Here is a 12,753-nt window from a genome sequence, read left to right on the forward strand (position 1 = left end):
CGGATGTTTTATAACATTTGTGCATATAAAACCTACATATCTTTGAACATAAACATTTTTCATACATATACAAATATCTAGTCTATTAGTAAACACTCACTTACACGCAAGCAATGTTCCACGAAATACTTCTATATGTATATACCACCTAGCTGATGTCCCATCATGTGCCATTAATTTTACGTGTTTTTAAAACGCTACACGACCGTATTATATCGCCGGCATACGAAACATCGCAAAAAGTGGATCAAGTCCCACGAGTTTGCTGAATTTTCGAGCCAGTTTGAACCAGCCAGTTTCTTTTCCCCGACATGTTTCGCCAATATACCGGTTACATATACAACACGGATAAATATCCCGACATGTTTCGCCAATAATATATATACAAATGATTCCTGGTGTGCAGATAATAATGTGATCCGGTGCATTATATCGCTAATGAATAGACACACGTCCAACTCCGAAGGACTTGACACGCGGCGCGACTTAGATAACTCCGGTAACGTAACGTTCACACAACAGAGTCGTGTGTGTTCGGTGTAATGGTCCCACGTGATACACCGTGTCCCCGTCATTAATGAAGTCGCAGAATGTATTCGCATTGGGTGCCATTATACGCGAGCTTCGAGCATGTACTCGGCCGTGAGCAAGAATGCTTCTGTGAATGTCGTCACAGAACCGCTGCGGTCTGAGGTCGATGACGGCGCAAAAAGAGGAAAGAAAAAAAACAGAGGGTAAGAAAAAAGCGAAGAGAAGATAAAAAGTAACGACGACGAGAGAAGAGTAATAATTTTCTTTGACCGTAAAGAAATGACGTTTATAATGTCAATGGGAATATCGCAGAGGAATTTCTTTCTCTCTTTCTTTCGATTCGACCGAGCCGCAATTCATCCAACGCTGATGGTGTTCGACGAACAGAAGGATGTATTACCAATAGATTCGACGAAGATTAATATCGAAGGATGCTCGAAGGCATCTCGCGAATCGAGCCATCGAGTCAAGTTGATGTCTCAGTTGAAGTGCACGCTGAAGATCTTATTGTGACACTCGATAAAGCGTGTAAGACTCGCCGAGTTTAATTGCCTTTTTCGCGTGTAACGATGCTCGATGCTCGGTGGCTCTCTGCAAACGTGTTTTTAAACGAGGAATCTTGCATGTTCATTCGGAAATCGCTTCCAGACATTTCGATGGGAGATGATGACATCGTATTAGACTTTTATTTGGTGTTGTAGTTTTCTATTATGTGTGACTTTCATAGTATTGTGAAATTATCTTGTACGGGATAATCGAATGATATATGTATATATAGAAAAAAAAAGGATTCGAGACTGATTTACGAAATAGTAAATAATTTACTTTGGTTTATTATCGAGTCATTAATGCTGTATAGATTAATTCACGTTAATCTAGTTAAGAAATAGTTTCCTGTCTAATGAGTGGTATTTTTAAACCACTTGAGCAAACTTACGATATCGTTCGTGAGAGAGAATGTTTGAATTTGTAAAAAATAAAACTCTAGGATATCACGAAATTGTCATACTTTTAAAAAGAAAATTGTAAAGTTGAAATTTTCATGGGATTTTTCAAGAAATGGAACGACGAAATCCTTTCTAAATAAAATTTCAACCAGCCACAAGGTAATTTTCTTTCTGAATGACAGCTCTTTTCCTTTCCATCTTTCACACGGTTAACCTTTCTCGAGCAAGAATATTTCACTGAGAAAAAAGGATTCGCAATATTCCACTTCCTGGCTAGCTGGAATCCACGTTCTCTGTGTCAATATGTACGTAGCCTGTGCAATTATGCTTCTACACTAGATTCTATGGAAATAATAGGTGCCTTCTGCAAATTTTTATTGCACCGTACCAGTATGGAACGCTACACCAGCCAGTACATTAGAAACAATTACGATAACAGATTATAATGTGCAATGTATAATTATTTTCACATGATCGTAAGTAACTCGCTAACGTAACAACATCGACAGTCATAAATTTCGCCAGTATATTATTTCGTAACTTACTGCCGTAATTATTTATTAGCTCCGTTTATCCTATGTAAAACGTTTAAAAATTATCGTATGAAATGTTAAAACTCCGTTAGCGTTAACTCTGTTTAGTGTTAAATACGTAGTTGGGAATATTCAGCGAAGAGTATAAAAACGCAGAATTATTACGAGTCAGTTTCCCCAACGAGAAAATCGAACTGGCCAATCCAGAAGAAAGCATCAGTCGCAACAGGCTTTCTCTCCATATTTTCTTCGCTGCTTTTTCTCTTCAAAGTAATACTCGAACTTAACAAACGTTAGAACTTGTCTGTTTCTTCAATTCTATACATATATACACTAGGAATTTTAATTACGACTGTGTTTTGATAATACTTATACAACGTTATTTCAGTTTCTATATATATCTACGTATATTTTTCTTCTGGATTTTGTAAACTCGTCGTTTGTGTTCGATAAAATAATCATTCGTATGTATGTCGTACTATGTACAATATGCATTTATACCAATGCACGATATTTTTAGTAAATTCTTGTAATATATATATATATCTATTAAATAATAGAATTAAACATAATGATATCAATGAATTTTAAATTTAATTTGTCGATCGTTCTTATCATAGTGTAATTAAATGTGACGTATTCATTAAATAATATAAACCCGATAATAACAGTCTATCGAAATACGTACATGTATATATATCGTATTAATAATAATAATAAAAATACCATTTGGAAACCATCTTTCCCGATTCAAGCACACAGAAAAAATAGAGAAGAATGAAAAATCAAACAACATTATGAACATCGAGAATAATAATTAAAAAATGGTAAAAATCGTGATTACATTATTTTCTTTTGTTGATAATTCCTCGACCTATAACTATCCATACGTCGCGCCGGGTCGTCGCGTTGATACACACAATTACTTAATCGCAGATCGTAGAGCACAGCGAACGACGTAATTGTGTGCGAAGAATTCTTGGCATTGAATCAAGCAGAGTCAGGGAAAACGGGATATCCCAGTTCGATTATCTCTCGGTTTGCGTACACGTCTCTCGTGCGAGTGGTTCTTGATTGTCCTGAAATGTTTATACATACATCCGTTCAAATTATCGGGAGATTCCCCAGTTTGTTTATCTGTTTGCTATGGCAATCTTCCACTGTTTACATTTGTACTTCCCCATTGATCTCCTTCTAAAAGTTCGACATTGTAGACCTTTCAAATTTTTCTATGTAGTTTTCCATGCGTTTTCGATCGATCAAAAAGATAGACAGACAGTTTAGAATTTCGGTACGCTTGGAATTCGACGAATGCTTGATACCGAAATTAGAATTTCTCTTTAGAAACTGTTAATATGCGCGCAATATCGTTGCACATTTACCTTGCCTTTAGTTGACACTAGGGATCGGTGGCTATTGCAACAACGAATTATCGAAATTCTTACTGCGTACCTTTGTCTTCTCGTAACTTACAGGAATTCACAGTTAGCTTTACCCACTTCATAATTGATATCGAGTTAACACGGTTACGCATCGAACTGTTAAACTACTTATGATGGTTTACGAAAATATTTGAACACTTATCGACGAAAATTTTTTAAGAATGTTACTATTACACGTGTTATATGAAACTGTCTGAAATTTTATTAGCACCGTAATGAAACAGTCTATGGTGATTATGTATATACGTAGATTGGTAAAATTTCACACCAGTCTGAAAATGTGTATAGAAGTTACAAATTGCTTACTGCAAACCTAAATAAATCAAAATACAAAAGACCTAATATACATTACTAAAAGTATAAATTACAATTCTAATTCCTGTGCATCTTCAAAGTTTCAAATATTACCAAATAAACCGTGATAATTATCTCTTATTATAGCGCTAATGAAATTTCAAAATGTTTTATATAAATATCCAAATATTTTCGTGTCATACTGTGTAGAAAAAGTTATAAAGTATACATTTTTTTAACTATATCCTTTTTCCAAGATATTTTGGACTGTTGATATCAATAAAATAAATATATATACCCTTGAATGTTTACGATTATTTTCCACATGAAAACTTATAGAATAATATTAAGCTAAAGAGGTAGGGGTAATAGGCCTGTCGACGGGCCCAACGGTGCACTGATGTGATTTTTCTTCACGTGTGCACTGATGTGATTTTTGTCCACGTGTGCACCATAGGATTAATGACTAACAACAGTCGACTTGCTCAAACGCTTAGCCATTATACAGCAACATACACGAGAAGATCATTTATTGCTCTGTTAAACCGCTTATACGATTACATAGAAAAAAAGACAATGACCTGCTATGAGTCAAGAAGATGAATTGATTCACCTGAAATCCAATGTAGTCGAACGAATTTCTTAATGACTAACAACTGACGACTTACTTAGACACAGCAATTAGCAACGTAATTGCACGACAAAATTATCGATTCCTTTCGCGATACTTTCTACAAATACTAACGGAACACAATCGGAGAACCGGACGTCTGAAACTCTAGTGATGATGAATCGGTGAATATCAATGATGGAATTAGCGGTATTTAAATATTTTGAAACGTTAAACGGAGATTAATGTTAGATCCGTGTACGATTGCAGGGGGTCCAAAGCGTAACTTTCCTCAGGATAATGCGAAGCCTGGAGAGGTTATCGGGTAGCGATCAAGACTGCGATCAGGAGATGTATATCGACCTAGACGACGCTTCCGTCGATTCGCTTACCGGAAAACGAAGTCGCCACCATGTCGTTGGCGCGGAGGTAAGGACTTTTCTTCTATTTTCGGTGTAATTAAGTCCGACGTGCTAGCGGAGGCACTTCGAGGCCGGATAAATTAAATTCTACTCAAACTAAAATAGCCTGTGTTACTCGTTTCTTTGCGCTTGGGCACTTCTTATGGCACTGTGCAGGAGTAAAAATGCGAGAATACGTGAAAAAGTTGTATGAATGTACACAACAAATTATACATGTACATTGATGATTAAAAACGTCGGCATAAATCGTGTTTTCCAATATTTTTAAGTTTTTTCCAAGGTACTGTGCAAAAGTAAACATAAGGACACGATAAAATTCTGTGAAGAAAGCATAATGAATAAAAATTCTCACATGGTGTATATCATATTTTCTTGGTATGATTTGTTACAATATGAAATTTAATAATTTATACGGACTGATTTACCTCAATGTAGTTACAACATCGATTGATAAAGTTTATCAAGTAAGTATCGAGTCTTTGAGGTTCGAGATTAATTACAAATTCAAGAACTTTACCTCGCTTATTATATGGAAAGTCATTCATAAAAATGAACAGATTTTTCGTCGACGACAGCAGGATAAGATGAATAATATACGAAGATAAATTGTCAATTATTAATATGTCTGTACCATTAAAATAATACATGCGTATATTATGCAGTTAAACTATGATCACTGCATACATGTGAGAGTTACGCGTGAAAGAAAATACAAAGATAAAGTTATCACGTACTGAGCTTTGTAAACGCTCTGAACAGGTTATTTTAGTTCTTGTAGAAGCATACAACATATACAGAGATAACAAGGAGGATATATTTAGAATAATATATATTCAAGTGAAATCTAAAACTGCAAATATTTCTCATTATCATCGATTAAGATTCGGTACGTACAACATAGTTTCTACAATTTCACAATAATTTTGTTTCCAAGAAGAGCCGTACAGGTGCAGCAACTTTGTGTTATCTTCTTTTGATTGATTAGAGATAACGTTTGTTGTAGTTCCAATTCAATTAACGTAGCTGATATACGGAAATAAGTACTCGTGTACTTATTCTTTATAAATAACGATAAGACAATTAACTTGTAAATGAAATATTGAAGCGATACGTGGATTGCTATACTCGCAAGAAATATCACCAGTAAATGTATCTATCGATTGCCTTTTTCGAAAAAAGGACTCCAAGCGAGAATCTAATTACGTATCATCGTAGTTTGTACAGAGAATATACGTGTAAGTGTAGCAGCAAATAAAATTATATTATAGATATCAGAGCAATCTTAATCTTATCTGTTACATTACGAGTAACTTGAATTTCCAGAGGATATTAGAATACGACTCGTTATATAATTCCGTGATTATATCGTACATAATGAAAGTACATCGATGAAATGCGAGGATCAATGCGAGAAGTTTCGCCTCTGATACGTCTTGGAAAAAAAATGGAGAACACAGTTTCATTAATCGGCATTGTAATCAGCGTTTCTTACTAAAAGTAAACAGAGGTCACTTCAGAGGAATATTCCAAATAAAATTACTTTTTCTCTAACATCTTCTTCCATCGATCGATCGTACATGTAAATTCCATAAACCTTTCGTAAGTTTGCTTTCGTCGTTGGAATATTCATAGTCAATCCGGGGGAATTGTTCCCTGCTAATTTAGGAACAAGAAAGAGAAATAGTTAGCGAAGTAATTAGAATAGTGGAAGGAGCGAACATAAGTTAATGAGTCTTTTCGAAACGATTAAAAAGGTGGGTGAGGAGAGTGACAGTAGTGGCAGCGAGAGGAGCCCGAAACAAGCGAAAAGAAGAAATCGCGGAGGACCACCGACGACGAGAAGACGAAAAAGTGGAATTTCTGCGCGGGAAAGGAACCTGAGGAGGCTCGAGAGCAACGAGAGAGAAAGAATGAGAATGCATTCCCTAAATGACGCTTTCGAGGTAATTTTCCACGCGTTACAAAATAGCTACGATTCGTGAGCAGCTTTTCACGACACACTTCAATCGTTCTAAAAAAACAATAAATGTCCACGGTAAATTTACTCGTTTGAAAGTTAATCGTAGGAAATCTGAAAATCTGAATTTACACTAACTCACAAAGATATTATATATTTGAATACTCGTTATCAAAATCTCTTACAATTGTAGCGTAATCGTTGATTATGATGAAAATAATGTATTTATAATATATTATAAATATATATATATTTATTTATTTATTTTATTGTATATATATATATTTTGTGTCGATTCTAACGAATTGTTATATTCATGATATATTACAACGCACATAATACGTTCACAACAATGAGACGCTATATATTGAAAAGTACTCAAATTCAATTCAATCTTTGAATTCGTATCTTTTTATCTTGAAAAAAATTACACGTTCAATTCGCGATATTATCAAACTACAAAATCTTCAACTTCTATTTCCAATATAATAAAGCACAGTTACTTAAGTCGATAGGAAATTTCATTTTTCAAACCACGTATTGAACGCGCTAACTTTATCCTTTCGAATACCTCGTTCCAATACGATCTTATTATTTCATATCCCCAAAGGCTTTTTCTTCCATGCTCCGCACAATACTCCGTTCAACGGAATAATAGAAGCGTAATATCTAGGAGATGTTGCCAGTCAGTGCCGGATCTGCCGTGAGCGTGGGCGATTCGTGTAGTACTTGAGATGTTATTTAAGGGCGGAGACGCGCGGTGGGGTGTGAAATAAGGGAATCCAGAGTTGTAAACTTCATATGGTAGCTCGTTGCATCGCCTTATGCAAAAGTCATCTTTCCGCAAAGAGGTCGAGGAGAAATAGACAGACAACGAGATATGGATATCGTAAGACATAGAAACTTGTAGACATGTACAGGGTGTTGAGAACATTTTGAATATTTATAATACGATTATAGATATGAAGAATATTGAACGAATGAAAAAAGTTCATGTACAAAACTATCGTTTCAAATTATAAAGAATTTAGTTTTAGAGCCAGAAATATACTGATAGCTAAGGAAGGAATCGGCTGACGAACCTTTCTCTCTATTTCACTCGCACTTCGCGTTTCTCGCTTTAATGACAGTTGGAATCCAATTATCATTTACTTCCTCAGAGTGAAAAACATGGACTATGAGTGAGATAGAGAAAAAAGTTCGTTAGCTGATTCATTAACCTGCGTGATAATTATTTAGTAATATACTTCTAACGTAAAATCGAATGGTAATTTGAAAAATAGGTTTGAAGCGACATTTTTGTACGTGAACTTACTTCATCGTCTAAAATCACAGCTTATCAAATGTCTTTTATTTATTAACACCCTGTAAGAATAAAAAAATTCAAGGAACTTTTCTATGTTTAAATGGTTTCTATGGATAAATTCTCACTCGTGTCTTTATTTTATTAATCTTTTCTGAAATCTTCACTGCGATATAAATACGGCTTCTCTGGCATACACAACTTCAATTGTAATTGAAGTGTCGACTTTATCGGGAATAATGTTATCATTTTCAGCAACTACGCGAAGTGATACCACACGTAAAAATGGAAAGGAAACTCAGCAAAATAGAGACGCTTACGTTGGCCAAGAATTACATAATGGCCCTGACAAACGTCATATGTGAAATGCGTGGCGAGGAGCAACCGTATACGTAAGTAGTTTTATCAATTCGTACGCGATTTCGTTTAAAAGGAATGTACGTAGTAATAGAAAAAAAAGATAAAAATGAAAGCAGAAGGACAGAATCGCGATTATCGATAAAAGAAAATAAGACATCTCTGCGGCAAATCAATTACACTTGGTTAACTTCGAGACTATCGCGTGATTATGTTTTACCTGAGCGCTAATCCACGGTAAACGTAATCTGTTGATAAAGATAATGCCCGTAGAGATATTCAAATTTCGTATTTTAAAATGCCACTCGAAGCGTAATAACTTATTTTCTAGTTTCTAGTGTAACGACAGCTTGTGTGTCACGTTGGACACATTCTATACGTTAGAAAAAAAAGTAGAACAGTCGTTAAAATATTTCTCTTTGGTACTCTTCCTTTGTTATATCGTAAGAATTCTATATTTTATATGTATGTGCTTCATTTATATTTCAATTAATTATTAAATGGATTTTCGCGGTTCAAGTCGAAGGCATGGTTTTAATGCACACATTTCTTTTCTTTTTTTTTTCTTTTTTTATATGTTTTAACATCACGTCAATTGCGTATAGTCAGTGAGGATAATAAAGATTGAAAATATTACGAGGATTAGATCTTGTTATGTAACGTCGCGTCTTTCAGAAGAAAGAAAACCTGTGGTCATCAAAGCAGTTGAGACTTTTATTTAGAGTTTCTTTAATCTGGAATTTAAAACGAGATTCTCTGTATCTAGGACAATTCGATAGGATGGGTTCAACGATAATTTCAAATATCACACGTTGGTGGGTGAGATTTGGAAATTCTTTAAATAATCGACTTTTGCAAGAGGCGTTTCGAATGTCGTGTACGTCGATGTAACCGAGTTAGAGTACAACGTCCGATTGCCATTAAACGGTCAAAGATGCACCGCTTTTTCTTTATTTTCACCGTTCTTTCAACGCCTCGATGCTTTCTCGTCCGTTGCACTCGCATACTTACATATTTCCAAATATCTTGCTCCTTTCCTGTTTATCATTCCATCCCACTAATCGAAGACTACGATATAATTTCAAATAGGGTTACAGCATTCTTCTTTTGAATCCATTTAACAAATTATTAGCAGATACGTCAAATCTTTTGTATCGATATAGTCTCGGCATTAACAAAGACACGATCATTATTATACATAACATTATTATACATATGGTTTTTCATTGAAATTTCCGTAGGAAGTTTTGATCGTATGCAGTAAGAATTAATTTTCAAATTTTCTATTAAAAACTTACGAATAAATAATTAACGATACAATTTAATACAGATAAGTACCTACCCAGTAAATTGTAAGTAAAGTAAATAACTATAAATTATAAATAGTTATTCTGGGTAAATTAAACTTCCGTTGTATGCTCTCGATGAGTAATGAAACAGGAATTATTCTAGCGAAATTTAAATGGCTTGATTCCGTGTTACAAATACTCGAATGTGACATGGTCATTTAATCGTTATCAAAAATGGGAAGACTGTATAAAGACAGAGATTAAAGTAAGAATTTTATACGGTTAAATTCGAACACGTAAAATACTCGTGAAAAATTCGAATCAGGTGAATTACTTTTCTTAACGCGTGTACGTTATGTATGAAATTCATTACATCATTTTATAAAGCGATAAAGATGCAGCCGAAAATATCGTTTCGAATATCAAAAGATATTCATGTATACGAAGATAAAGATCAAAATGAAGAACAATTATATTGCTACGATTTATAGTTCTACTATCAAAAATGAATCAATTAAGGTCAAATAAGATAATCATTAAGTAATCGATTAAAAATATTCATTTCGCTTATTTCGTTATAAAAATGACACAAACTTTCTGTCTTTCCAAGTGCATTCAGGAAATTCTGATTTCTCAACGCGAATGAGGATTTTACAAACCTCTCTATCAGTTAATCTCCGAATTCCCCCGACCTTCTTTCATTGATTGTAAATATCCGTTGCCGTGACATTATCTTCTAATTGCAAAACGAACAGCGAGCAGTGATTGTTAATTCCGATAGAAGCTGTACATACCAAGCAAATTAGTTACATGAACATTTATATTCCGGTCGTACTGCGACTCGTTGCCACAAATTTCACATTTCACGGCGATTGCGCTCGCTGAACCCTAAATGGTGCAATCGAAATGTCTTCATTAACATCGGATTCGTGTTTTATCGAATTCGAACGTTCCGTATGTATATATATACAGGGTGGTTGGTAACTGGTGGTACAAGCGGAAAGGGGGTGATTCTACGCGAAAAAAGAAATCGAAAATATAAAATAACAATTTTTTTAATTTCTTTTTTTTTAATTTTTTTTAAAAATCTACAGTGAGATCCGTTATAACGAGACGTGATAAAGTGCACGCGTACCGAGCGAAAATTCAAAGTCGATTTTCTCGAAAACAAAGCCTCGAACGAAAAATTTGTATTCTATATTTTCGACTTCTTTTTTCAGGGGCGTAGAATCAGCCCCTTTCCGCTTGTACCACCAGTTACCAACCACCCTGTGTATATATAAATATATATATATATATTTGCTAGCCGACCACGTTCAAGATAAATAGAATATTATTCGTTATTATTTATTAACGTTAACATTCGCCGATATCGAATCGACATTCGAAAGCAAAGACAGCAATTTTATCGGCGACCTTTGCTTTATCCGCTGTCGGAATACTCGTCTTACTGGCATTATCTTTCCTTCTGCCACGAATAAACTAAACACCGATTAACGCTTTGCTTAATTTTTGACTTTGAAATTCTTCTCCGGCGAAATTTACCGATTTTGCAAATATACAAAAATCGAATGCTTCTCTGTTATTTTTTCTGCCCTTCCTTTCCTCGGATGATCGATCGATGTTTCATCGACAATCTCAGGATTGCTCAGGACATTGTTCGATGCGATGACACAAAGATTTGTTCGATCGTTGGCGAAAAAGGAAAAAGAAAAAGCGAGAAAGATGCGAAGGAAAACACTTGGTCAACATCGAAATTATAAGATAACATTGTAAGATAACGGGCAAGATAGTGGCATCGTGTCAGCTTAATTGCATCATAGGCATCGAGGTTGTAATGCAGTGTCAGTAAATATTGGAAAATATCAAAAGTTGGTCGGTCGACATGTACAAACTTCGTTTCACAATTTTAAAGGATGACCGTTTAAAAGAAATTCGCCAATAAATATTTAGCGTGAAATCGAGAACGAGTTCGATTTTTTTAACATCCATAATTTACAGAGCCGCTCCCCTCCTCTTGCCTCTGTCGCGTGTTCAATAAAAGAAGACATTTCTCGCAAGCATCGTACAATTCGTACCCAAATCCGGAATAATTAACGAAGAGAAATTCGAAAGTGTTTTCGGTAACCGCGTTAAATCACGACAACTCGATTTATCTCTCAGTCGTTGGAGTAGAGCCAACAGCCTGTCTTTGCCACAAAAACAGGCCTCATCAACGGTACATTGACTAAGAAAACAAAAGATAGTGACGCGATGCTGTTTCTTTCACGCTTACGTTTTTTTCTTTCTCGTGTGAGCGTCACAAGGCCAAGGTAATTAATTGCATTGTGATTCATTGCGTCTGAAAGCAGCGTCGTATCGTAACATGCAAATAACGTTAATAAACTATGAGATACGTTATATATGGTATATATAATGCTCGCAAATTAGGAATAGTAATTTAGTACGATTTAAACATAATTCGATTTAATGAAATTGTTCTATTCCGAGAGGAAAGATATTGTCACAATGCGAAGCTATCGAATCTTGTTCGTAATTCGTAAATTGTTGGAAATATCATCGAATTTTCGATTAGCGTTCCGTCTACTGAAAATGTTTTAAAATGCCCTTTAAGACGCTACAAGATCTATCGGACTGAGAGTAGTAAATACACGGAATAATACACCAGAAATAAAACGCATAATTATCTCTCGTCGTATTAAAGATATCCGAATAAGTACTTGAGATAAAAGTTAAATAACTTTGTAAAATGTTATTTCTTTCGACTTTTTTCGCTAGTATTTTATTTCAAAGCTTTTATTTCTGATTAAATCAACTATTTTTTATTGACTTTCCTTATTATTTATTTATTACTTTAGTACGTTATTATTTTCACTGTTTACCCTTTTTAACGAATAAAGGAAGTAAGTGTTAATAATTATCGTGAGACGTTCAATTTTTCTCTTACAAAAGTATAACTTTATTTCTAATAAAATATCGACGATAGTTTAGTTTATTTTTTAGTCTGAAAGAGATAGACCTTTCGAAAGCAAGCAAGAACACTTTGTGCTTCGTTTAAACGTTGCTCT

General features: G+C 34.6%; 1 protein-coding gene across 7 annotated transcripts in view; it reads left to right on the forward strand.

The window, feature by feature from the left end:
• Positions 1 to 12,753, forward strand: part of LOC100745394 (class A basic helix-loop-helix protein 15-like) — a 292,682-nt gene that overhangs the window by 272,827 nt on the left and 7,102 nt on the right. For all 7 annotated transcript variants that reach the window (XM_033324213.1, XM_033324210.1, XM_033324211.1 and 4 more), the window contains 3 exons: positions 4,628 to 4,786; positions 6,534 to 6,722; positions 8,295 to 8,431. In XM_033324213.1, coding sequence (XP_033180104.1) covers positions 4,658 to 4,786; positions 6,534 to 6,722; positions 8,295 to 8,431 — 455 coding nt within the window. In that variant the 5' untranslated portion in view covers positions 4,628 to 4,657. The remainder of the gene's footprint in view (positions 1 to 4,627; positions 4,787 to 6,533; positions 6,723 to 8,294; positions 8,432 to 12,753) is intronic.

The sequence above is a fragment of the Bombus impatiens genome, unplaced genomic scaffold, assembly GCF_000188095.3.
Source record: "Bombus impatiens unplaced genomic scaffold, BIMP_2.2 scf_1707, whole genome shotgun sequence".
Classification (NCBI taxonomy): domain Eukaryota; kingdom Metazoa; phylum Arthropoda; class Insecta; order Hymenoptera; family Apidae; genus Bombus; species Bombus impatiens.